Raw genomic sequence first — 27,479 nt, 5'->3', positions numbered from 1 at the left:
GTGTTACTGTTACCGTGTGTGTTACTGTTACCGTGAGTGTTACTGTTACCGTGTGTGTTACTGTTACCGTGAGTGTTACTGTTACCGTGTGTGTTACTGTTACCGTGTGTGTTACTGTTACCGTGTGTGTTACTGTTACCGTGTGTGTTACTGTTACCGTGTGTGTTACTGTTACCGTGTGTGTTACTGTTACCGTGAGTGTTACTGTTACACTGAGTGTTACTGTTACACTGAGTGTTACCGTGAGTGTTACTGTTACCGTGAGTGTTACTGTTACCGTGTGTGTTACTGTTACCGTGTGTGTTACTGTTACCGTGTGTGTTACTGTTACCGTGTGGGTTACTGTTACCGTGAGTGTTACTGTTACCGTGAGTGTTACTGTTACCGTGAGTGTTACTGTTACCGTGTGTGTTACTGTTACCGTGTGTGTTACTGTTACCGTGAGTGTTACTGTTACCGTGTGTGTTACTGTTACCGTGTGTGTTACTGTTACCGTGTGTGTTACTGTTACCGTGTGTGTTACTGTTACCCTGAGTGTTACTGTTACCCTGAGTGTTACTGTTACCGTGTGTGTTACTGTTACACTGAGTGTTACTGTTACCGTGTGTGTTACCGTGAGTGTTACTGTTACCGTGAGTGTTACTGTTACCGTGAGTGTTACTGTTACCGTGAGTGTTACTGTTACCGTGAGTGTTACTGTTACCGTGTGTGTTACTGTTACCGTGTGTGTTACTGTTACCGTGTGTGTTACTGTTACCGTGAGTGTTACTGTTACCGTGTGTGTTACTGTTACCGTGTGTGTTACTGTTACCGTGAGTGTTACTGTTACCCTGAGTGTTACTGTTACCCTGAGTGTTACTGTTACCCTGAGTGTTACTGTTACCCTGAGTGTTACTGTTACCCTGAGTGTTACTGTTACCCTGAGTGTTACTGTTACCCTGAGTGTTACTGTTACCCTGAGTGTTACTGTTACCGTGAGTGTTACTGTTACCGTGAGTGTTACTGTTACCGTGAGTGTTACTGTTACCGTGAGTGTTACTGTTACCGTGAGTGTTACTGTTACCCTGAGTGTTACTGTTACCCTGAGTGTTACTGTTACCCTGAGTGTTACTGTTACCCTGAGTGTTACTGTTACCCTGAGTGTTACTGTTACCCTGAGTGTTACTGTTACCCTGAGTGTTACTGTTACCCTGAGTGTTACTGTTACCATGAGTGTTACTGTTACCGTGAGTGTTACTGTTACCGTGTGTGTTACTGTTACCGTGAGTGTTACTGTTACCGTGAGTGTTACTGTTACCGTGTGTGTTACTGTTACCGTGTGTGTTACTGTTACCGTGTGTGTTACTGTTACCGTGTGTGTTACTGTTACCCTGAGTGTTACTGTTACCCTGAGTGTTACTGTTACCGTGTGTGTTACTGTTACACTGAGTGTTACTGTTACCGTGTGTGTTACCGTGAGTGTTACTGTTACCGTGTGTGTTACTGTTACCGTGTGTGTTACTGTTACCGTGTGTGTTACTGTTACCGTGAGTGTTACTGTTACCGTGTGTGTTACTGTTACCGTGTGTGTTACTGTTACCGTGAGTGTTACTGTTACCCTGAGTGTTACTGTTACCCTGAGTGTTACTGTTACCCTGAGTGTTACTGTTACCCTGAGTGTTACTGTTACCCTGAGTGTTACTGTTACCCTGAGTGTTACTGTTACCCTGAGTGTTACTGTTACCCTGAGTGTTACTGTTACCCTGAGTGTTACTGTTACCGTGAGTGTTACTGTTACCGTGAGTGTTACTGTTACCGTGAGTGTTACTGTTACCGTGAGTGTTACTGTTACCGTGAGTGTTACTGTTACCCTGAGTGTTACTGTTACCCTGAGTGTTACTGTTACCCTGAGTGTTACTGTTACCCTGAGTGTTACTGTTACCCTGAGTGTTACTGTTACCCTGAGTGTTACTGTTACCCTGAGTGTTACTGTTACCATGAGTGTTACTGTTACCGTGAGTGTTACTGTTACCGTGAGTGTTACTGTTACCGTGAGTGTTACTGTTACCGTGAGTGTTAATGTTACCGTGTGTGTTACTGTTACCGTGAGTGTTACTGTTACCGTGAGTGTTACTGCTAGTGTGTGTGTTACTGCTAGTGTGTGTTACTGCTAGTGTGTGTGTGTTACTGTGTCCAATGTCCTCCCAAGGACCCCCCACCAGCCTAATCAGTCATTTGAAGAACTACAGAGAGGAAACACCCTGCAGAGAGATGAGGATACCTCATTAACACAGTCATTACAGCAACACGGAGGATGTAGAGAGGAGTATACCTCATTAACACAGTCCTTACAACAACACAGAGGAGTATCCCTCATTAACACAGTCCTTACAGCAACATGGGGGATGTAGAGAGGAGTATACCTCATTAACGCAGTCCTTACAGCAACACAGAGGAGAATACCTCATTAACACAGTCCTTACAGCAACATGGGGGATGTAGAGAGGAGTATACCTCATTAACGCAGTCCTTACAGCAACACAGAGGAGAATACCTCATTAACACAGTCCTTACAGCAACATGGGGGATGTAGAGGGGTATACCTCATTAACACACTCCTTACAGCAACATGGGGGGTGTAGAGAGGAGTATACCTCATTAACACAGTCCTTACAGCAACATGGGGGATGTAGAGAGGAGTATACCTCATTAACACACTCCTTACAGCAACATGGGGGGTGTAGAGAGGAGTATACCTCATTAACGCAGTCCTTACAGCAACATGGGGGATGTAGAGAGGAGTATACCTCATTAACACAGTCCTTACAGCAACATGGGGGATGTAGAGAGGAGTATACCTCATTAACACAGTCCTTACAGCAACATGGGGGATGTAGAGAGGAGTTTACCTCATTAACACAGTCCTTACAGCAACATGGGGGATGTAGTGAGGAGTATACCTCATTAACACAGTCCTTACAGCAACATGGGGGATGTAGAGAGGAGTATACCTCATTAACACAGTCCTTACAGCAACATGGGGGATGTAGAGAGGAGTATACCTCATTAACACAGTCCTTACAGCAACATGGGGGATGTAGAGAGGAGTTTACCTCATTAACACAGTCCTTACAGCAACATGGGGGATGTAGAGAGGAGTATACCTCATTAACGCAGTCCTTACAGCAACATGGGGGATGTAGAGGTCTGTCACAAAGGGGGGAACATTCCAGGAATCTGTCCCTGATACACACACGTACCTGGTTCTTGACTTGAGACACCAGGTCCTCTGGGATGTCTCCTAGTGGATAGGCCCGGCCTGCCAGAGAGCAGCTGAGGGAGGAAGGAAATACATTACTGTGTGTCAGAGAGAGAGAGAGAGAGAGAGAGAGAGAGAGTGTGTGAGTGAGTGTGAGAGAAACAGACAAACAGAGAAGGAGATAGAAAGAGAGATCTAGAGAGAGAGAGAAAGACAAACAGACAGACAGAGGAGAGATAGAAAGAGAGATCGAGAGAGAGAGACAAACAGACAGGAGAGATAGAAAGAGAGATAGAGAGAGAGAAAGAGCGAGAGAGAGACAAACAGACAGAGGAGAGATAGAAAGAGAGATATAGAGCGAGAGAGAGAAACAGACAGAGGAGAGATAGAGAGAGATATCTAGAGAGAGAGAGACAAACAGACAGACAGAGGAGAGATAGAAAGAGAGATATAGAGAGAGAAAGAGCGAGAGAGAGAGAGACAAACAGACAGACAGAGGAGAGAGATATAGAGAGAGAAAGAGCGAGAGAGAGAGAGACAAACAGACAGACAGAGGAGAGATAGAAAGAGAGATAGAGAGAGAAAGAGCGAGAGAGAGAGAGACAGGATGTATATGTGTGACTGTACCTGATATAAACGAGCAGCTTGTTACCCATCACCACCTGTTCATCTGTCAGGCAGAAATAGACAAATCTTATTTCTGAGTTATTTATTTATTAATTATTAGACATGTTGACTTGTTGAAAAACTACAAATCTTCTTTCCGAGTGATTTATTTCCGGAGGGCCTTGCCTTTACTCCCACTAAGATCTCCAGGCTGGTGTTCAATGAATCATGGAACCAGTGCCTACCTGTGAGGGCCCTGCCTTCTCTCAGCGGGGGGCCAATGACCTGGAAGAGTTTCTGAAACACAGGAAGAGAAACCTCAGGGGTCAAGTTCATACATCTCCTTTGATTAAAAACTCCACTCTCTCTGACAGTTTGTCCCTAGGCTGTAGCCGTAGCACTACATCATTTCTTCATCAGGATTCTTTGTGACACCTCGTCTCATATTTCAAAATGATTTTTTCCAGCAGCCTTAGGGTTTCTTTCATTTCTGTTAGATTCCTTTTAGTTTAGGGTGGTTCATCGAACAAATCAAAGCCCCCGTCGCTCCCCAGGGGACTGGTAGATAATGGTGCTGAGAGAACCAGATAACCAGAGAGAGGCAGAGAGAACCAGATAACCAGAGAGAGGCAGAGAGAACCAGATAACCAGAGAGAGGCAGATAACCAGATAACCAGAGAGAACCAGAGAGAGGCTGAGAGAACCAGAGAGAGGCTGAGATAACCAGATAACCAGTGAGAGGCAGATAGAGGCAGATAACCAGATAACCAGAGAGAGGCAGAGAGAACCAGATAACCAGAGAGAGGCAGATAACCAGATAACCAGAGAGAGGCAGAGAGAACCAGAGAGAGGCAGAGAGAACCAGAGAGAGGCAGAGAGAGGCAGATAACCAGATAACCAGAGATAGGCAGAGAGAGGCAGATAACCAGATAACCAGAGAGAGGCAGAGAGAACCAGATAACCAGAGAGAGGCAGATAACCAGATAACCAGAGAGAGGCAGAGAGAACCAGAGAGAGGCAGAGAGAACCAGAGAGAGGAAGAGAGAACCAGAGAGAGGCAGAGAGAACCAGAGAGAGGCAGAGAGAACCAGAGAGAGGCAGAGAGAACCAGAGAGAGGCAGAGAGAACCAGAGAGAGGCAGAGAGAACCAGAGAGAGGCAGAGAGAACCAGATAACCAGAGAGAGGCAGAGAGAACCAGATAACCAGAGAGAGGCAGATAGAACCAGATAACCAGAGAGAGGCAGAGAGAGACAGAGAGAACCAGAGAGAGGCAGAGAGGACCAGAGAGAGGCAGATAACCAGATAACCAGAGAGAGGCAGAGAGAACCAGATAACCAGAGAGAGGCAGATAGAACCAGATAACCAGAGAGAGGCAGAGAGAACCAGAGAGAGGCAGAGAGAACCAGAGAGAGGTAGAGAGAACCAGATAACCAGAGAGAGGCAAAGAGAACCAGAGAGAAGCAGAGAGAACCAGATAACCAGAGAGAGGCAGAGAGAACCAGAGAGAACCAGAGAGAGGCTGAGATAACCAGATAACCAGAGAGAGGCAGAGAGAACCAGATAACCAGAGAGAGGCAGAGAGAACCAGATAACCAGAGAGAGGCAGAGAGAACCAGATAACCAGAGAGAGGCAGATAACCAGATAACCAGAGAGAACCAGAGAGAGGCTGAGAGAACCAGAGAGAGGCTGAGCTAACCAGATAACCAGAGATAGGCAGAGAGAGGCAGATAACCAGATAACCAGAGATAGGCAGAGAGAGGCAGATAACCAGATAACCAGAGAGAGGCAGAGAGAACCAGATAACCAGAGAGAGGCAGAGAGAACCAGATAACCAGAGAGAGGCAGAGAACCAGATAACCAGAGAGAGGCAGATAACCAGATAACCAGAGAGAGGCAGAGAGAACCAGAGAGAGGCAGAGAGAACCAGAGAGAGGCAGAGAGAACCAGAGAGCGGCAGAGAGAACCAGAGAGAGGCAGAGAGAACCAGAGAGAGGCAGAGAGAACCAGAGAGAGGCAGAGAGAACCAGAGAGAGGCAGAGAGAACCAGAGAGAGGCAGAGAGAACCAGAGAGAGGCAGAGAGAACCAGAGAGAGGCAGAGAGAACCAGAGAGAGGCAGAGAGAGGCAGAGAGAACCAGATAACCAGAGAGAGGCAGATAGAACCAGATAATCAGAGAGAGGCAGAGAGAACCAGAGAGAGGCAGAGAGAACCAGAGAGAGGCAGAGAGAACCAGAGAGAACCAGATAACCAGATAACCAGAGAGAGGCAGAGAGAACCAGATAACCAGAGAGGCAGATAGAACCAGATAACCAGAGAGAGGCAGAGAGAACCAGAGAGAGGCAGAGAGAACCAGATAACCAGAGAGAGGCAAAGAGAACCAGAGAGAGGCAGAGAGAACCAGATAACCAGAGAGAGGCAGAGAGAACCAGAGAGAGGCAGAGAGAACCAGAGAGAGGCAGAGAGAACCAGAGAGAGGCAGAGAGAACCAGATAACCAGAGAGAGGCAGAGAGAACCAGAGAGAGGCAGAGAGAACCAGAGAGAGGCAGAGAGAACCAGATAACCAGAGGCAGAGAGAACCAGATAACCAGAGGCAGAGAGAACCAGAGAGAGGCAGAGAGAACCAGATAACCAGAGAGAGGCAGAGAGAACCAGAGAGAGGCAGAGAGAACCAGATAACCAGAGAGAGGCAGAGAGAACCAGAGAGAGGCAGAGAGAACCAGAGAGAGGCAGAGAGAACCAGATAACCAGAGAGCGGCAGAGAGAACCATATAACCAGAGAGAGGCAGAGAGAACCAGATAACCAGAGAGAGGCAGAGAGAACCAGATAACCAGAGAGAGGCAGAGAGAACCAGATTACCAGAGAGAGGCAGAGAGAACCAGATAACCAGAGAGAGGCAGAGAGAACCAGATAACCAGAGAGAGGCAGAGAGAACCAGATAACCAGAGAGAGAATCAGATAACCAGAGAGAGGCAGAGAGAACCAGATAACCAGAGAGAGGCAGAGAGAACCAGAGAGAGGCAGAGAGAGGCAGATAACCAGAGAGAGGCAGATAGAACCAGATAACCAGAGAGAGGCAGAGAGAACCAGATAACCAGAGAGAGGCAGATAGAACCAGATAACCAGAGAGAGGCAGAGAGAACCAGATAACCAGAGAGAGGCAGAGAGAACCAGAGAGAGGCAGAGAGAACCAGATAACCAGAGAGAGGCAGATAGAACCAGATAACCAGAGAGGGGCAGAGAGAACCAGATAACCAGAGAGAGGCAGAGAGAACCAGATAACCAGAGAGAGGCAGATAGAACCAGATAACCAGAGAGAGGCAGAGAGAACCAGATAACCAGAGAGAGGCAGAGAGAACCAGATAACCAGAGAGAGGCAGATAGAACCAGATAACCAGAGAGAGGCAGAGAGAACCAGATAACCAGAGAGGGGCAGAGAGAACCAGAGAGAGGCAGAGAGAGCCAGATAACCAGAGAGGGGCAGAGAGAACCAGATAACCAGAGAGAGGCAGAGAGAACCAGAGAGAGGCAGAGAGAGGCAGAGAACCAGATAACCAGAGAGAGGCAGAGAGAACCAGAGAGAGGCAGAGAGAACCAGAGAGAGGCAGAGAGAACCAGAGAGAGGCAGAGAGAACCAGAGAGAGGCAGAGAGAACCAGAGAGGACACCTGTAATACATATACCTCCCCCCCATCAGTATGCTTTCATCTGTGGGTTCAGAGGAGTAGCTTAACAACACACACTCAGCTTTCATCTACCTTCAGACTAAGAGGATCAGTCCCACAAAGGAAGGAGAAAGAGAGAAACACATAACACCAGGCTGAGACAGAGAGAGAGCGAGACAGGGAGAGAGAGAGACAGGGGGGGGGGGGAGAGAGATACAGGGGGGGGGGGGGAGAGAGAGAGAGAGAGACAGAGAGACAGAGAGACAGAGAGAGACAGGGGGGGAGAGAGAGAGAGAGACAGGGGGGGAGAGAGAGAGAGACAGGAAGAGAGAGAGCGAGCGAGACAGAGAGAGAGAGCGAGAGAAACAGTATTATAGTACCCCCATAGGGGTGATGTAGTCATTAAACAGTATTATAGTACCTCCATGGGGGTGATGTAGTCATTAAACAGTATTATAGTACCTCCATGGGGGTGGTGTAGTCATTAAACAGTATTATAGTACCTCCATGGGGGTGATGTAGTCATTAAACAGTATTATAGTACCTCCATAGGGGTGATGTAGTCATTAAACAGTATTATAGTACCTCCATAGGGGTGATGTAGTCATTAAACAGTATTATAGTACCTCCATAGGGGTGATGTAGTCATTAAACAGTATTATAGTACCTCCATAGGGGTGATGTAGTCATTAAACAGTATTATAGTACCCCCATAGGGGTGATGTAGTCATTAAACAGTATTATAGTACCTCCATAGGGGTGATGTAGTCATTAAACAGTATTATAGTACCTCCATAGGGGTGATGTAGTCATTAAACAGTATTATAGTACCTCCATAGGGGTGATGTAGTCATTAAACAGTATTATAGTACCTCCATAGGGGTGATGTAGTCATTAAACAGTATTATAGTACCTCCATAGGGGTGATGTAGTCATTAAACAGTATTATAGTACCTCCATAGGGGTGATGTAGTCATTAAACAGTATTATAGTACCTCCATAGGGGTGATGTAGTCATTAAACAGTATTATAGTACCTCCATAGGGGTGATGTAGTCATTAAACAGTATTATAGTACCTCCATAGGGGTGATGTAGTCATTAAACAGTATTATAGTACCTCCATAGGGGTGATGTAGTCATTAAACAGTATTATAGTACCTCCATAGGGGTGATGTAGTCATTCATTCCCCTGTTGAACACGTAGATCATGGCATCATACAGCCGGTTGTCCCAACACATCTGGACCACCTGGATACACAGGGAGAGAACAGGTTACTACTAGAGTCTACAGACTTGTCATGCTGGTGATTGGAACAAGGTTAATGACAGTAGTAAATATCTAGAGGGAAGAGAGGCAACACTGACAGACATCCTCTCTTCTCGTCTCCTCCCATGTCTCCTCTCCTCCCCCGTCTCCTCCCCTCCCCCGTCTCCTCCCCCGTCTCCTCCCCCGTCTCCTCCCCCGTCTCCTCCCCCGTCTCCTCCCCTCCCCCGTCTCCTCCCCCGTCTCCTCCCCCGTCTCCTCCCTACCTGTTGTATGTCGAGGCTGGTGATGTCCAGATGTATCAGACAGTTCTCTACACTGTCCATCATGTTGTTATCCTGTAGGTGGGTCAGCAGGTCTCTCATGACAGGAGCGGTCACACAGCCCAGACGCTCCGACACGATGTAGGGTTCCAAACTCTCCAGGAAGACCCCCCGAGCCACACAGTTCTCCACCAGGCGGGTATATAGCTGGTTAAACAGTAGGTCCCTATAGGACCACAGAGAGAAGAGCACGTTCATGGTACCAGTTCTCCACCAGGCGGGTACAGTATATAGCTGGTTAAACACCAGTCTCAAAGTCAACAGTGAAGAGGCGACTTCGGGATGCTGGCTTTCTAGGCCGACTAGGGTTGTGTATCGGAGGACGCATGACTTTCGACCTTCATTTCTCCCGAGTCCGTACGGGAGTTGTAGCGATGAGACAAGATAGTAGCTACTAACAATTGGATACCACGAAATTGGGGAGAAAAAGGGGGTAAAATAAAAAATAAATTTAAAAAAAAGATTAAGATGGGCCAAAGAACACAGACACTGAACAGAGGAACTCTGCCCAGAAGGCCAGCATCCCGGAGTCGCCTCTTCACTGTTGAAGTTGAGACTGGTGTTTTGCGGGTACTATTTAATGAGGACTTGTGAGGCGTCTGATTCGACAACTAGACACTAATGTACTTGTCCTCTTGCTCGGTTGTGCACCGGGGCCTCCCACTCCTCTTTCTATTCTGGTTAGGGCCAGTTTGTGCTGTTCTGTGAAGGGAGTAGTACACAGCGTTGTACGAGATCTTCAGTTTCTTGGCAATTTCTCGCATGGAATAGCCTTCATTTCTCAGAACAAGAATAGACTGACAACTTTCAGAAGAAAGGTCTTTGTTTCTGACCATTTTGAGCCTGTAATTGAACCCACAAATGCTGTGGCTCCAGATACTCAACTAGTCTAAAGGCCAGTTTTATTGCTTCTTTAATCAGAACAGAGAGTTTTCTAATTATTAGAGGGTTTTCTAATGATTAATTAGCCTTTTAAAATGATGAACTTGGATTAGCTAACACAACGTTCCCTTGGAACACAGGAGTGATGGTTGCTGATAATGGGCCTCTGTACGCCTATGTAGATATTCCATTAAAAATCAGCCGTTTCCAGCTACAATAGTAATTTACAACATTAACAATGTCTACACTGTATTTCTGATCAATTTGATGTTATTTTAAAATGGACCAATATTTAGCTTTTCTTCCAAAAACAAGGACATTTCTACGTGACCTCAAACATTTGAACGGTAGTGTATGTGTTATGGCTTCACACCCCCTGCTATATTGTGGATAAAGAGTTAACCGTCTAACAGAACACAGAGGGTGTTCTTTAATGGAAGCCTCTCCAACAAAATCCAGGTAGAATCAGGGATTCCCCAGGGCAGTTGTCTTGGCCCATTACTTTTTTCAATCTTCACTAACGACATGCTTTGAGTAAAGCCAGTGTGTCTATGTTTCCAGATGACTCAACACTATACATGTCAGCTACAACAGCGACTGAAATGACTACAGCACTTAACAAAGAGTGTGTGGCAAGGAATAAGTTAGTCATAAATATTTGTAAATCTCAAAGCATTGTAATTGGGACAAATCATTCACTTAACCCTAAACCTCAACTAAATCGTGTAATAAATCATGTGGAAATTGAGCATGTTGAGGTGACTAAACTGCTTGGAGTAACCCTGGATTGTAAACTGTCATGGTCAAAACATATTGATACAGTAATAACTAAGATAGGGAGAAGTCTGTCCATAATAAAGTGCTGCTCTGCCTTCTTAACAACACTATCAACAAGGCAGGTCCTAGGGGCCATAGTTTAGTCACATCTGGACTACAATTGGCTCAGAACAGAGCAGCACGGATGGACACAGACAGCTAGTATTAATAATATGAATGTCCATCTCTCCTGGCAGAAAGTGGAAGAGAGATGGACTTCATCACTACTTGTATTTATGTTGAATGCACCGAGCTGTCTGTCTAAATGACTGGCACACAGCTCGGACATCCATGCATACCCCACAAGACATGCCACCAGAGGTCTCTTCACAGTCCTCAAGTCCAGACTATGGGAGGTGCACAGTACTACATAGAGCCATGATTACATGGATCTCTATTCCACAGTACTACATAGAGCCATGACTACATGGAAATCTATTCCACAGTACTACATAGAGCCATGACTACATGGAACTCTATTCCACAGTACTACATAGAGCCATGACTACATGGAACTCTATTCCACAGTACTACATAGAGCCATGACTACATGGAAATCTATTCCACAGTACTACATAGAGCCATGATTACATGGAACTCTATTCCACAGTACTACATAGAGCCATGATTACATGGAACTCTATTCCACAGTACTACATAGAGCCATGACTACATGGAACTCTATTCCACAGTACTACATAGAGCCATGACTACATGGAACTCTATTCCACAGTACTACATAGAGCCATGACTACATGGAACTCTATTCCACAGTACTACATAGAGCCATGACTACATGGAACTCTATTCCACAGTACTACATAGAGCCATGACTACATGGAACTCTATTCCACAGTACTACATAGAGCCATGACTACATGGAAATCTATTCCACAGTACTACATAGAGCCATGACTACATGGATCTCTATTCCACAGTACTACATAGAGCCATGACTACATGGAACTCTATTCCACAGTACTACATAGAGCCATGACTACATGGAACTCTATTCCACAGTACTACATAGAGCCATGACTACATGGAAATCTATTCCACAGTACTACATAGAGCCATGATTACATGGAACTCTATTCCACAGTACTACATAGAGCCATGATTACATGGAACTCTATTCCACAGTACTACATAGAGCCATGACTACATGGAACTCTATTCCACAGTACTACATAGAGCCATGACTACATGGAACTCTATTCCACAGTACTACATAGAGCCATGACTACATGGAACTCTATTCCACAGTACTACATAGAGACATGACTACATGGAACTCTATTCCACAGTACCACATAGAGCCATGACTACATGGAACTCTATTCCACAGTACCACATAGAGCCATGACTACATGGAACTCTATTCCACAGTACTACATAGAGCCATGACTACATGGAACTCTATTCCACAGTACTACATAGAGCCATGACTACATGGAACTCTATTCCACAGTACTACATAGAGCCATGACTACATGGAACTCTATTCCACAGTACTACATAGAGCCATGACTACATGGAACTCTATTCCACAGTACTACATAGAGCCATGATTACATGGAACTCTATTCCACATCAGGTAACTGACACAAGCAGTAAAATTAGATTTAAAAAACAGATAAAAATGCACCTTATGGAACAGCAGGGACTGTGAAGCAACACAAACATAGGCACAGACACATGCATACACACACACATAGATTTAGTACTGTAGATATGTGGTAGCTGTTGAGTAGGGGCCTGAGGGCACACAGTGTGTTGTGAAATCTGTGAATGTATTGTAATGTCTTTAAAATTGTATAAATTGGACTCCAGGAAGAGTAGCTGCTGCCTTGGCAGGAACTAATGGGGATCCATAATGAATACAAATGCTAGGAGCCTCTGGGGCAGGGATGGGACCATAATAGACCTCATAATAGAATTCTCTGGAGCTGGGACGGGATGGCAGTTCCTAAGTGAAGGAAGGAGCCTTTTAGTCCAGTCCGAGTGCAGCAGAGAGCAGAGTAGCAGCCCCTTCGGCACAGAGATGGACAGAGAAAGGAAGATCTTTCTCTCTCTCTCCAAACTAAGGCCGACCACCACAAAGGGTTACGAAAGAACAAACAGAAAGCACGTTCCCACAGGAACAAACAGAAAGCACGTTCCCACAGGAACAAACAGAAAGCACGTTCCCACAGGAACAAACAGAAAGCACGTTCCCACAGGAACAAACAGAAAGCACGTTCCCACAGGAACAAACAGAAAGCACGTTCCCACAGGAACAAACAGAAAGCACGTTCCCACAGGAACAAACAGAAAGCACGTTCCCACAGGAACAAACAGAAAGCACGTTCCCACAGGAACAAACAGAAAGCACGTTCCCACAGGAACAAACAGAAAGCACGTTCCCACAGGAACAAACTGAAAGCACGTTCCCACAGGAACAAACTGAAAGCACGTTCCCACAGGAACAAACTGAAAGCACGTTCCCACAGGAACAAACTGAAAGCACGTTCCCACAGGAACAAACTGAAAGCACGTTCCCACAGGAACAAACTGAAAGCACGTTCCCACAGGAACAAACTGAAAGCACGTTCCCACAGGAACAAACTGAAAGCACGTTCCCACAGGAACAAACTGAAAGCACGTTCCCACAGGAACAAACTGAAAGCACGTTCCCACAGGAACAAACTGAAAGCACGTTCCCACAGAAACAAACTGAAAGCCCGTTCACACAGAAACAAACTGAAAGCACGTTCCCACAGCAACAAACTGAAAGCACGTTCCCACAGGAACAAACTGAAAGCACGTTCACACAGGAAAAAACAAACTGAAAGCACGTTCACACAGGAACAAACAGAAAGCACGTTCACACAGGAAAAAACAAACTGAAAGCACGTTCACACAGGAACAAACAAACAGATGTCTTCTGGCAGCGGATTGACTCCCTTTGTTTGTCGTTTGTTTGTCATGTTTAATACAGTTAGTTTCATATGCGCTGAGTGATCTTTATGTTGTTTGACTGGGGGTTCTCTTCAAGGGACAAAGCGTGCATTAAAGGGATATTTAAAAATAATTCTGCTTTATATTCATCAGCTCTCCAGCACCACCCCAACATCAACATATGTGAAAATGCCTAGTTTCTATGTTTTGTAGTAAAACAACCAATTAGTAGGAAATGCCTACTCCAAATTGGTTAAAATCACATGATGCACACCGATGTCGTCATTGGAAACACTCATCTTCCTCCATTTTTTTTACTACAAAACATAGAAAGCTGATGAATATAAAGCAGAATTATTTTTAAATATCCCTTTAATGCACGCTTTGTCCCTTGAAGAGAACCCCCAGTCAAACAACATAAAGATCACTCAGCACATATGAAACTAACTGCATTAAAAATTTAACCTGGTGCCAGAAGATATCTCAGTTTGTTCTTTCTTAACCTTTTGTGGAGGTCAGCCTTCATTTTGAGAGAGATGACAATTTGTATTTAATTGTTTTATTTATTTAACCTTTATTTAACTAGGCAAGTCAGTTAAGAATAAATTCTTATTTACAATGACGGCCAAACCCGGACGACGCTGGGCCAATTACGCGCCGCCCTATGGGACTCCCAATCACAGCCGGTTGTGATATAGCCTGGAATCGAACCAGGGTGATGTCTCTTGCAATGAGATGCAGTGCCTTAGACCTCTGCGCCACTCGGGAGCCCAAAGAGACAAAGAAAGATCTTCCTTTCTCTGTCCATCTCTGTGCCGAAGGGGCTGCTACTCTGCTCTACTCTGACTGGACTAAAAGGCTCCTTCCTTCACTTAAGAACTGCGGATGATATGAAGTTAAAAAGAAAGTGAATTGTCCCTTTAATGAATAAGCAGAGTGCTGGGAATAGGCAACGCAAGGGCCATTAGACGTGATGTGTGTGTGTGTGTGTGTGTGTGTGTCTGTGTGTGTCTGTGTGTGTCTGTGTGTGTGTGTGTGTGTGTGTGTGTGTGTGTGTGTGTGTGTGTGTGTGTGTGTCTGTGTGTGTGTCTGTGTGTGTGTGTGTGTGTGTGTGTGTCTGTGTGTGTCTGTGTGTGTGTGTGTGTGTGTGTCTGTGTGTGTCTGTGTGTGCCTGTGTGTGTGTGTGTGTCTGTGTGTGTGTGTGTGTGTGTGTCTTACGTCCTCTGCAGCTGCAGACAGTAATCTACCATGACAGGCACCATGTCCTACGGACAGAGAGAGAAAGAGAGGGATGGAGGGATGAAGGGAGGATGGAGAGAGAGAGAGAAAAAGAGCGATTAGCGACTCAACCCAGGCAGCCTAAGCACAAGGACAAGCCTTAAAGGCGAATGAAAGACAGGTTTCAAGGTCCCGAGCGTTGTCAAACTGAACCGTGGGACGGATTAACGTGTGTATCGTGGGGTGTGTGCGGTGTGTGTATAACGTGGGGTGTGTGTGTGTGTGTGCGGTGTGTGTATATCGTGGGGTGTGTGTGTGTGTGTGTGTGTTTGTGTGTATATCGGAGGGGTGCGGGGTGTGTATAACGTGGGGTGTGTGTGTGTGGTGTGTGTGTGTGTGTGTGTGTGTGTGTGTATCGGAGGGGTGCGGGGTGTGTATAACGTGGGGTGTGTGTGTGGTGTGTGCGGTGTGTGTATATCGTGGGGTGTGTGTGTGTGTGTGTGTGTGTGTGTGTGTGTATCGGAGGGGTGCGGGGTGTGTATAACGTGGGGTGTGTGTGTGTGGTGTGTGCGGTGTGTGTGTGTGTGTGTGTGTGTGTGTGTATCACTGGGGTGCGGGGTGTGTGTGTCTATGTGTGTGTATATCGGGGGGGTGCGGGGTGTGTGTGCGTGTGTGTCTGTGTGTGTATCGGGGGTATGTGTGTGTGTATAGGGTGTGTGTGTGTGTGTGTGTGTGTACCTGGAAATGCTGTTCCATGACCTGTATCTTGCCGTGTTCTGGACATTTCTTCACTGAGCGCTCCACATACTGGAACAGAATCTCAATCATCTGGAGAGGCAGTACAATCAATCAATCAATCAATCAATCAAATTAGATAGATTTCTTTGTGGAAGGGAGGTGGAGGGGGGGAGGTAGGAAAGGAAGGGAGGAGGGAAGGATGAAGGATGGAAGAGGGATTCACCTTGTCTGCCACTACACCTTTCCTCTTCGCTGGGTCCCCAAACAGCCCTGGAAAAATAACAGACATTCACAGTACATCAACACAATCAGTCAAAGGGTTGAGTGTTTTCACTTTAATAAGAAAATAAAAATATAGGTGAAAACTCTGGTATTAAATGTATAATGGCCTCTGTGCCATCAGTGAAAAGGCCTCCAACAGGAAGCGCTCAGAATGTAAAGTCCTGCAGTGTATAAATGATTCAAGGACAAAACAGTGGAAACACCTGTCCTTTATAGTACAGAAGAGGCCAGGCGTTCCACACAGTAGATCTCAGGCCTTCTGGAGCTGGTTTTCAGTTGGTATGACAACTGTAGCAGTGACATCATAGTGACATTCTATTGATGTCCGACATCAAACTTGTCGTTGTGAACAAGTATTAAGACAAAAACGACAGGCTGCCCTGCCTCCAATAGAGCATAAAAGCTGTATTTTTAAACACTGATAAACCCATCCGTTTATACATTCATTTAGTAGATGTCAATCCAGAAAACCAGGCAACTAAAAACAACTTTCTTAACAATGTTTTTGATTGGTTTCTAGATTGTTAGCTAGCTTAGCTGGCTAGCCTGTTCAAATAATGACCATGTCATAGCTGACAAGCTAACTTATATTCATTATTACAGCAAAATAAACTCACAACAAGACCATTATTTGCACGTTAATGGCGAGCTAATTACAGTAAATAGTTTACGGTTGTTGAGTGTGTCGTCGCGGTCTCAGTCAGGTAACCATGACAACGGACGCAGCGACGGGCTACAGACATTCCACCGGAGTATAAATTAAAATGTTGTTTTGACCAGAGACACTCGCATTCTAATTGTCTATAGACAATAGACTATGTTAATAGACAAAGTATAATCCAGCCCTAAGAAAGGTGTGGAGGGGGAGAGGAGAGGAGGGGAGAGGAGAGGAGAGGAGGGGAAAGGAGGTGAGAGGAAAGGGGGGAGAGGAGGGGAGGGGAAAGGAAGGGAGAAGGAGAGGGAGAGGGAGGGGAAAGTGGGAGGAGAGGAGGGGAAAGGGAGAGGGAGGGGAAAGGAGGGGGAGAGGAGGGGAGGAGGAGAGAGGGAGAAGAAGAGAGGAGGGGGAGAGGAAGAGGAGACTATTCACCCAGTACAGCCTTGGCGGTGCCCTCATGGAAGGACCAGGCCAAGGACAGAGCCTCAACAAAACGTTCCTGTTTCAACAGACAGTCCACCCGCTGTGTGAGAGAGAGAAAGAGTTAGAGCACTGAATGTCTCCAGCAGCACAGATCCAATAAATCTCCCTCAGATACACACAGGTCCATTAAATCCCCCTCAGATACACACAGGTCCATTAAGTTCCCCTCAGAGACACACAGGTCCATTAAATCCCCCTCAGAGAGACACAGATCCATTAAACCCCCCTCAGATACACACAGGTAGAATGATATAATAGATAACCTTTAGTTTTAGACTGGTATGGTGGCAAGTCAGAGACAAACTTACCTCCCTCCAGTTCCTCAGAGTCAGGATGTGGGCTGACTGGAGGAGAGAAGGACTCAATTAGACAACGCTTGTGTTTCTACTTCAACTGTACACACACACACACACACACACACACACATCTACCTTGGTCCCCAGTAACACCATCTGTCCTGCGTAGCTGCAGACAGACTGATAGCAGGCCTTCTCTCCTACTAGGGCCTAAAACACAACACTGTTAGTCTGGAGAGCAGAGGTCAAAGGCCAGGACACTGTTATTCAGAGTGAAAATCAACCATGACTGCTAATTTCTCAATAATACTTTTAGATATAAATGTGGCAAATATATGCCAAGAATCCTGAACAAGACCTTCATACGGATTCAATGATTCTTTCAGGAAGATCCAAAACATCATGGTTATGATTGGTTCATGTTGACTCTGAATGACTCCATGTAGAGGTATGGGAGACAGGTGGGAAGGAATCACTGGTGACCCCCCTGCTCCTTGATTGGACAGCTTCAGTCCCCCTGAAGAGACGCTCTCCTCTCTGGCTGCTTCTGATCCAGTGACGAGGACGTTGGTCCTGTGTGATTGGACAGAGCCAGCTGCTCTACAACGGGTTAGAACTGGTGATTAAAAGGTTTCATTCCAGGTAGTGGTTTGTAACCTTCCTAGCTGGTTTCAACAGTTTGGTGTTTAGTAGTTAAGGTAGCGGAGACTGATTCTTCAGGGGGATAAATTATCTTGTGCAACCTTTTCCCACTAGCCAGCCTAGTCCTGTACTGTCTGACCCTGCTCCATAACCCTTAACCTTTGACCCATAAAACTTACCTGACACCCTCTACTACCACTGACCTCTAACCCCTCACCTGTGACCTTTGCCAATGCCAGGTGATGCCTTCCCCTCTACAGCTACTGACCTATGACCCCTTTTCCATGCCCTATCACCCATACCACTTCCCTACCATTACTTCACAACCCTCACTATCTATCCTACCCACCGCAACTTCTCTACCGTCACCTCTGACATCTGACCCTGACCCCTGACCCTCACCAGTGCCTGGCTGACGTTTCCCCCCGTTGCCAGCGATTTAAAATGGCTGCTGTTGTAGACCAGCTGCACCTCAGCCACGTCCAAGCTCTCCAGCTCCTCCTGGCTGGGTCGGTCCACCACACGCAGCTTCTCCCCGCTGTCCATCACCACCAGGGTACGACTGTTGATCCACTGTGGAGAGGGAGGGGAAACACAATAGGTGAGTGGGTGTGAAAGAGCGAGAGAGACAGAGAGAGAGACAAAGGGAGGCAGGGGGTGAAGGAGAGGGATAATAGAGAGGCAGGGGGTGAAGGAGAGGGATAATAACAGAGAGGCAGGGGGTGAAGGAGAGGGATAATAACAGAGAGGCAGGGGGTGAAGGAGAGGGATAATAGAGAGGCCGGGGGTGAAGGAGAGGGATAATAGAGAGGCAGGGGGTGAAGGAGAGGGATAATAGAGAGGCAGGGGGTGAAGGAGAGGGATAATAACAGAGAGGCAGGGGGTGAAGGAGAGGGATAATAGAGAGGCAGGGGGTGAAGGAGAGGGATAATAACAGAGAGGCAGGGGTGAAGGAGAGGGATAATAACAGAGAGGCAGGGGGTGAAGGAGAGGGATAATAGAGAGGCAGGGGGTGAAGGAGAGGGATAATAACAGAGAGGCAGGGGGTGAAGAAGAGGGATAATAACAGAGAGGCAGGGGGTGAAGGAGAGGGATAATAACAGAGAGGCAGGGGGTGAAGGAGAGGGATAATAACAGAGAGGCAGGGGGTGAAGGAGATGGATAATAACAGAGAGGCAGGGGGTGAAGGAGATGGATAATAACAGAGAGGCAGGGGGTGAAGGAGAGGGATAATAACAGAGAGGCAGGGGGTGAAGGAGATGGATAATAACAGAGAGGCAGGGGGTGAAGGAGATGGATAATAACAGAGAGGCAGGGGGTGAAGGAGAGGGATAATAACAGAGAGGCAGGGGGTGAAGGAGATGGATAATAACAGAGAGGCAGGGGGTGAAGGAGAGGGATAATAACAGAGGCAGGGGGTGAAGGAGAGGGATAATAACAGAGAGGCAGGGGGTGAAGGAGATGGATAATAACAGAGAGGCAGGGGGTGAAGGAGATGGATAATAACAGAGAGGCAGGGGGTGAAGGAGAGGGATAATAACAGAGGCAGGGGGTGAAGGAGAGGGATAATAACAGAGGCAGGGGGTGAAGGAGAGGGATAATAACAGAGGCAGGGGGTGAAGGAGAGGGATAATAACAGAGAGGCAGGGGGTGAAGGAGAGGGATAGTAACAGAGAGGCAGGGGGTGAAGGAGAGGGATAATAACAGAGGCAGGGGGTGAAGGAGAGGGATAATAACAGAGAGGCAGGGGGTGAAGGAGAGGGATAATAACAGAGAGGCAGGGGGTGAAGGAGAGGGATAATAACAGAAAGGCAGGGGGTGAAGGAGAGGGATAATAACAGAGAGGCAGGGGGTGAAGGAGAGGGATAATAGAGAGGCAGGGGGTGAAGAAGAGGGATAGTAACAGAGAGGCAGGGGGTGAAGGAGAGGGATAATAACAGAGAGGCAGGGGGTGAAGGAGAGGGATAATAACAGAGAGGCAGGGGGTGAAGGAGAGGGATAGTAACAGAGAGGCAGGGGGTGAAGGAGAGGGATAATAACAGAGGCAGGGGGTGAAGGAGAGGGATAATAACAGAGAGGCAGGGGGTGAAGGAGAGGGATAATAACAGAAAGGCAGGGGGTGAAGGAGAGGGATAATAACAGAAAGGCAGGGGGTGAAGGAGAGGGATAATAACAGAGAGGCAGGGGGTGAAGGAGAGGGATAATAGAGAGGCAGGGGGTGAAGAAGAGGGATAGTAACAGAGAGGCAGGGGGTGAAGGAGAGGGATAATAACAGAGAGGCAGGGGGTGAAGGAGAGGGATAATAACAGAGAGGCAGGGGGTGAAGGAGAGGGATAGTAACAGAGAGGCAGGGGGTGAAGGAGAGGGATAATAACAGAGAGGCAGGGGGTGAAGGAGAGGGATAATAACAGAGAGGCAGGGGGTGAAGGAGAGGGATAATAACAGAAAGGCAGGGGGTGAAGGAGAGGGATAATAACAGAGAGGCAGGGGTGAAGGAGAGGGATAATAGAGAGGCAGGGGGTGAAGAAGAGGGATAGTAACAGAGAGGCAGGGGGTGAAGGAGATGGATAATAACAGAGAGGCAAGGGGTGAAGGAGAGGGATAATAACAGAGAGGCAGGGGGTGAAGGAGATGGATAATAACAGAGAGGCAGGGAGTGAAGGAGAGGGATAATAACAGAGAGGCAGGGGGTGAAGGAGAGGGATAATAACAGAGAGGCAGGGGGTGAAGGAGAGGGATAATAACAGAGAGGCAGGGGGTGAAGGAGAGGGATAATAACAGAGAGGCAGGGGGTGAAGGAGAGGGATAATAACAGAGAGGCGGGGGGTGAATGAGAGGGATAATAACAGAGAGGCGGGGGGTGAAGGAGACGGATAATAACAGAGAGGCAGGGGGTGAAGGAGAGGGATAATAGAGAGGCAGGGGGTGAAGAAGAGGGATAGTAACAGAGAGGCAGGGGGTGAAGGAGAGGGATAATAACAGAGAGGCGGGGGTGAAGGAGATGGATAATAACAGAGAGGCAGGGGGTGAAAGAGGGGGATAATAACAGAGAGGCAGGGGGTGAAGGAGAGGGATATTAACAAAGAGGCAGGGGGTGACGGAGGGGGATAATAACAGAGAGGCAGGGGGTGCAGGAGAGGGATATTAACAAAGAGGCAGGGGGTGAAGGAGAGGGATAATAACAGAGAGGCAGGGGGTGAAGGAGAGGGATAATAACAGAGAGGCAGGGGGTGAAGGAGCGGGATAATAACAGAGAGGCAGGGGGTGAAGGAGCGGGATAATAACAGAGAGGCAGGGGGTGAAGGAGAGGGATAATAGAGAGGCAGGGGGTGAAGGAGAGGGATAATAACAGAGAGGCAGGGGGTGAAGTAGAGGGATAATAACAGGGAGTCAGGGGGTGAAGGAGAGGGATAATAACAGGGAGGCAGGGGGTGAAGAAGAGGGATAGTAACAGAGAGGCAGGGGGTGAAGGAGCGGGATAATAACAGAGAGGCAGAGCCAGAGCCAGAAAGCGCAACAGAACAAGGCGACAGAGAGAGACCTTGGCTGTGTTCAAAACTGTGACGTATATCATGAGTAAATTGTGACTGTCTGACAAATAATATCGAGTAGTTATTTATAATGCAAGGTTCTTTGTAGATCAGTCAGTCTTGACTAAAAATGTCAAATCAGCTGCGACGTCAAACACGCCCATTCAGTAAGGATAAGAGGAAGGAACGGAGAAGGGCAGAGGGTTAAAAAGAGAAGAGATGTGGCCTGTAAAGACAGATCCTGAAGTGACATCATGTGGCACTTACATTCAGACTGATGATGTCACAGTTCAGCTGCAGCTGTCTTTGCTTGATGACATGGATGGTTCCGGTCTCATCCTTCTTCACCTGGACACAAACAGTCAGTCAGTCAACAGGACAGTAGGTTAACAACGAAAAAAATATATTGTTATTGTTTAGTAAACAAGGAATAATGGTAACCAGGAAGTAAACAGGAAGTGAGGTGTTACCAGCAGGAAGTGTACGGTGTCTCCTCTGCAGAATGCCAGGACGGGGTTGACCACCTTCTGAACGGGGACAAACTGCCAGGCCAGCTGGGGAACACTGGTCGGGTCAGTCTGCAACATCAATAGACAGGTCTTATTCATCAGTGTCCCAAATGGCACCCTATTCCCTATATAAGTGCACTACTTTAGACCAGGGCAAATGGCACCCTATTCCCTTTATAGTGCACTACTGTAGACCAGGTTAAATGACACCCTATTCCCTTTATAGTGCACTACTTTATACCAGCGCAAATGAAACCCTATTCCCTTTATAGTGCACTACTTTATACCAGCGCAAATGAAACCCTATTCCCTTTATAGTGCACTACTTTATACCAGCGCAAATGAAACCCTATTCCCTTTATAGTGCACTACTTTAGACCAGGGCCCTATTCCCTTTTTATAGTGCACTACTTTAGACCAGGGTGCCATTTCTAGCCGTTCCAATAGGGCAGCCAATGCACGGTGAGTACTGTGGTGTATAAAATGGTTGCCAGGGTGTAGTGTGTATCAGCGAGGTGGGTGCTACAGACTGGTGGAGGATGAGGTGAATAACCCTCATACGAAGAACCTAAACAAATGCCCAGGGGCGACGGCTTAGGACCGTTGTTGGAAAAAAATGTCCTCCAGCCTTTACAAAATCAGCGTCCTTTATATTCTCTCTGCCTGCTGTATGTGAACAAAACCTTATTACCGGCACTACCACAGAGTATGATGAAGACTGTACTTTAATCAGTTCAGCAAATAGCTGAATCTTTATACAATGAATAGAAATTACAGGGCCTTTCTCCTGTTCTGTTCCTAGCCAGGCAGCGTCTATTGTGCACCCCCCAAGCCTCCAATCTCCTGTTCTGTTCCTAGCCAGGCAGCGTCTATCCTCCCCCCCCTCCAATCTCCTGCTCTGTTCCTAGCAGTAGCTAGACATGTTATGATTGTGACATTCAATAAAGGGTTAGAGATGCGTTTATAAAAACATTATGGGTCTTTAGCGCCGTTCTACAGTGAGGCAAGAGCCCATTAGCGCAAACAACAGGGATAAGGTCACAGAGAGGGTGGGAAGGAGAGCGGGAGAGGTCAGAGAAGGATAACGAGAGAGAGAAGAAGGGTTGTGAGGGGGAAGAGAGGTCAGAGAAGGATAACGAGAGAGGAAGGGTTGTGAGGGGGAAGAGAGGTCAGAGAAGGATAACGAGAGAGAGAGGAAGGGTTGTGAGGGGGAAGAGAGGTCAGAGAAGGATAACGAGAGAGAGAGGAAGGGTTGTGAGGGGGAAGAGAGGTCAGAGAAGGATAACGAGAGGAAGGGTTGAGGGAGAAGAGAGGTCAGAGAAGGATAACGAGAGAGAGGAAGGGTTGTGAGGGAGAAGAGAGGTCAGAGAAGGATAACGATAGAGAGGAAGGGTTGAGGGGGAAGAGAGGTCAGAGAAGGATAACTAGAGAGAGGAAGGGTTGTGAGGGAGAAGAGAGGTCAGAGAAGGATAACGAGAGAGAGGAAGGGTTGTGAGGGAGAAGAGAGGTCAGAGAAGGATAACGAGAGAGAGGAAGGGTTGTGAGGGAGAAGAGAGGTCAGAGAAGGATAACGAGAGAGAGGAAGGGTTGGGGGAGAGGGGGAAGAGGTCAGAGAAGGATAACGAGAGAGAGGAAGGGTTGTGAGGGGGAAGAGAGGTCAGAGAAGGATAACGAGAGAGAGGAAGGGTTGTGAGGGAGAAGAGAGGTCAGAGAAGGATAACGAGAGAGAGGGTTGAGGGAGAAGAGAGGTCAGAGAAGGATAACGAGAGAGAGAGGAAGGATAACGAGAGAGAGGAAGGGTTGAGGGAGAAGAGAGGTCAGAGAAGGATAACGAGAGAGAGAGGAAGGATAACGAGAGAGAGGAAGGATTGAGGGAGAAGAGAGGTCAGAGAAGGATAACGAGAGAGAGGAAGGGTTGTGAGGGAGAAGAAAGGTCAGAGAAGGATAACGAGAGAGAGGAAGGGTTGAGGGAGAAGAGAGGTCAGAGAAGGATAACGAGAGAAAGGGTTGTGAGGGAGAAGAGAGGTCAGAGAAGGATAACGAGAGGAAGGGTTGAGGGAGAAGAGAGGTCAGAGAAGGATAACGAGAGAGAGAGGAAGGGTTGTGAGGGGGAAGAGAGGTCAGAGAAGGATAACGAGAGGAAGGGTTGAGGGAGAAGAGAGGTCAGAGAAGGATAACAAGAGAGAGAGGAAGGGTTGAGGGAGAAGAGAGGTCAGAGAAGGATAACGAGAGAGAGGAAGGGTTGTGAGGGAGAAGAGAGGTCAGAGAAGGATAATGAGAGGAAGGGTTGAGGGAGAAGAGAGGTCAGAGAAGGATAACGAGAGAGAGAGGAAGGGTTGAGGGAGAAGAGAGGTCAGAGAAGGATAACGAGAGAGAGGAAGGGTTGAGGGGGAAGAGAGGTCAGAGAAGGATAACGAGAGAGAGAGGAAGGGGTGAGGGAGAAGAGAGGTCAGAGAAGGATAACGAGAGAGGAAGGGTTGTGAGGGAGAAGAGAGGTCAGAGAAGGATAATGAGAGAGAGGGAGGGTTGTGAGGGAGAAGAGAGGTCAGAAGGATAACGAGAGAGAGGAAGGGTTGTGAGGGAGAAGAGAGGTCAGAGAAGGATAATGAGAGGGGGAGAAGAGAGGTCAGAAGGATAACGAGAGAGAGGGAGGGTTGTGAGGGAGAAGAGAGGTCAGAGAAGGATAACGAGAGAGAGGAAGGGTTGTGAGGGAGAGGGAGAAGAGAGGTCAGAGAAGGAAAACGAGAGAGAGGAAGGGTTGTGAGGGAGAGGGAGAAGAGAGGTCAGAGAAGGAAAACGAGAGAGAGGAAGGGTTGTGAGGGAGAGGGAGAAGAGAGGTCAGAGAAGGATAACGAGAGAGAGAGGAAGGGTTGAGGGAGAAGAGAGGTCAGAGAAGGATAACGAGAGAGAGAGGAAGGGTTGTGAGGGGGAGGGGGAAGACCTAGATGAGAGATGAGGTACCTTGCCATAGGGAAATGTCATCCACACTTTGAGAGAAGGCTTCAGTCCGATCACTAGAATCTGAAAGGAACAAGCTCGTGTTGGAATGAAAACAGACAAATATTCTCAGTGGAATTGAAGAGTAAGACAAAAATAACATTAACAATGTTAACTGTAGGGTGTCAATGTAGTGTGTAGTGTATAGGGTGGAGTGTGGAGTGTATAGGGTGGAGTGTATAGTGTGGAGTGTATAGTGTGGAGTGTATAGTGTGGAGTGTATAGTGTGGAGTGTATAGGGTGGAGTGTATAGGGTGGAGTGTATAGGGTGGAGTGTATAGGGTGGAGTGTATAGGGTGGAGTGTATAGGGTGGAGTGTATAGTGTGGAGTGTATAGGGTGGAGTGTATAGGGTGGAGTGTATAGGGTGGAGTGTATAGAGTGGAGTGTATAGTGTGGAGTGTATAGGGTGGAGTGTATAGTGTGGAGTGTATAGGGTGGAGTGTATAGGGTGGAGTGTATAGGGTGTCAATGTAGTGTCTAGGGTATAGGGTGGAGTGTATAGTGTGTAGTGTATAGGGTGGAGTGTATAGTGTGGAGTGTATAGGGTGGAGTGTATAGTGTGTAGTGTGGAGTGTATAGTGTATAGTGTGTAGTGTATAGGGTATAGTGTATAGTGTGTAGTGTGGAGTGTATAGGGTATAGTGTGTAGGGTATAGTGTGCAGGGTATAGTGTGTAGGGTATAGTGTGTAGGGTATAGTGTGTAGGGTATAGTGTGTAGGGTATAGTGTGTAGTGTATAGGGTGTAGTGTGTAGGGTGTAGGGTGTGTGTGTAGGGTGTAGGGTGTAGTGTATAGTGTGTAGGGTGTAGTGTGTTGGGTGTAGTGTATAGGGTGTAGGGTGTAGTGCATAGTGTGTAGTGTATAGGGTGTAGGGTATAGTGTGTAGGGTGTAGTGTGTAGGGTATAGTGTGTAGGGTGTAGTGTGTAGTGTGTAGTGTGTAGTGTTTAGGGTATAGTGTGTAGTGTATAGGGTGTAGTGTATAGTGTGTAGGGTGTAGCGTGTAGGGTGTAGCGTGTAGGGTGTAGCCACAGGACTTCGGCTGACTGGATGTTCTGTTTGTCACACCATTCTTCGGATGGCAGGGTAGCCTAGTGGTTAGAGTGTTGTACTAGTAACTGAAAGGTTACTAGTACAGATTTGTACCTTGTCAGCACGGGGGTTTGAACTTGCAACCTTTCGGTTACTAGTACAACACTCTAACCACTAGGCTACCCTGCCATCCGAAGAATGGTGTGACAAACAGAACATCCAGTCAGCGGAAGTCCTGTGGGAGAAAACAGCTCGTTGAAGGAGAATGGTAAGAATCGTGGGAACTAACAGGCTGGCCACAAACAAGCAAATAATGGCATCTGAACGGCCTCTCGAAACACACAACTCATCGCTCCTTGTCACGGATGGGCTATCTCAGCAGACGAGGCTGGCCACAAACAAGCAAAGGCCGTCATTGAAAATAAGAATTTGTTCTTAACTGACATGCCTGGTTAAATAAAGGTAAAATAAAATAAAAAATAAAAACACTAGAGATTGTCGTGCGTGAAAAGCCCAGGAGGCTGTCAGTTTCTGAGATCCTGGATCTTGCCACGTCGCTTAGGTCGTTTAGACCATTCTAACGTTCAATCCAACAGTAACTGAATGCCTTGATGCTTGCTTTATATACCAAGCCACATGACTCACTGTCTGTAGGAGCAAACCATTTTGGTGAACGGGGGGGGGGGGGTGTACCTAATAAACTGGCCACTCAGTGTATCCCTCTCTATTATCTGTGGGAATACTAGGGAACATATTTCCAAAATTAAAATCATTTGGAGCTGATTTGCTGGTGATTTCACCTTTTTTTTTTGTCCAACAATAAAATATTTTTATAAAAATAAGTTGTATTTTTTTTTGCCCAGAAAACAAGGGGGGTTAAATAATTGGCACCAGTTGGGGAAACCTGGTACAGGGTTTACCTTAGTAAGAGAGGCCATGGCCAGGAGAGAGTACTGTGTGATGGGGTGATCCTTCAGGTCCGGGGCGGTAAGGAGAGGCTCCACATTACACACCTCTCCCTTAGAGCCACTGAACAGACAACGAGACTCACATGTACGCATCCCCATCAACCTCCTACACGCAGAGAGAGAGAGAGAGAGCGAGAGAGCGAGAGGCAGAGAGAGAGGAGGGAGGAGAGCGACATTGAGAGAGAGAGAGAGAGAGAGAGAGAGAGAGAGAGAGGGGGGGGGAGAGAAAGAGAGAGGAGAGAGGAGAGAGAGCGAGAGGCAGAGAGAGGAGGGAGGAGAGAGGCAGAGAGAGAGGAGGGAGGAGAGCGACATTGAGAGAGAGAGAGAGAGAGAGAGAGAGAGAGAAGAGAGAGAAAAAGAGAGAGGAGGGGGGAGAGAGAGAAAGAGAGAGAGA

The 27,479-nt window shown here is 47.1% G+C and overlaps 1 protein-coding gene across 1 annotated transcript; it reads right to left on the bottom strand.

Moving 5' to 3' along the window:
- Nucleotides 1-3,239: 3,239 nt before the first annotated feature.
- On the bottom strand, nucleotides 3,240-27,184 carry LOC139399957 (vacuolar protein sorting-associated protein 8 homolog; the record flags this gene model as incomplete). Its single annotated transcript, XM_071145093.1, has 16 exons — nucleotides 27,038-27,184; nucleotides 25,050-25,109; nucleotides 22,050-22,157; nucleotides 21,847-21,927; nucleotides 18,452-18,622; nucleotides 17,543-17,617; nucleotides 17,420-17,455; nucleotides 17,061-17,151; nucleotides 15,915-15,961; nucleotides 15,692-15,781; nucleotides 14,954-15,000; nucleotides 9,041-9,263; nucleotides 8,669-8,758; nucleotides 4,090-4,141; nucleotides 3,866-3,908; nucleotides 3,240-3,312 (listed from the first exon to the last, which is right to left on the bottom strand). Coding segments are annotated over exons 1-16 (1,434 nt in total), but the record flags the coding sequence as incomplete, so codon positions are not given.
- Between the last annotated feature and the right edge of the window lie 295 nt (nucleotides 27,185-27,479).

This window comes from Oncorhynchus clarkii, unplaced genomic scaffold (assembly GCF_045791955.1).
Source record: "Oncorhynchus clarkii lewisi isolate Uvic-CL-2024 unplaced genomic scaffold, UVic_Ocla_1.0 unplaced_contig_8909_pilon_pilon, whole genome shotgun sequence".
Classification (NCBI taxonomy): Eukaryota; Metazoa; Chordata; class Actinopteri; order Salmoniformes; family Salmonidae; genus Oncorhynchus; species Oncorhynchus clarkii.
Note: the sequence above shows the minus strand (reverse complement) of the source record. Positions and strands in the feature narration are given on the sequence as shown.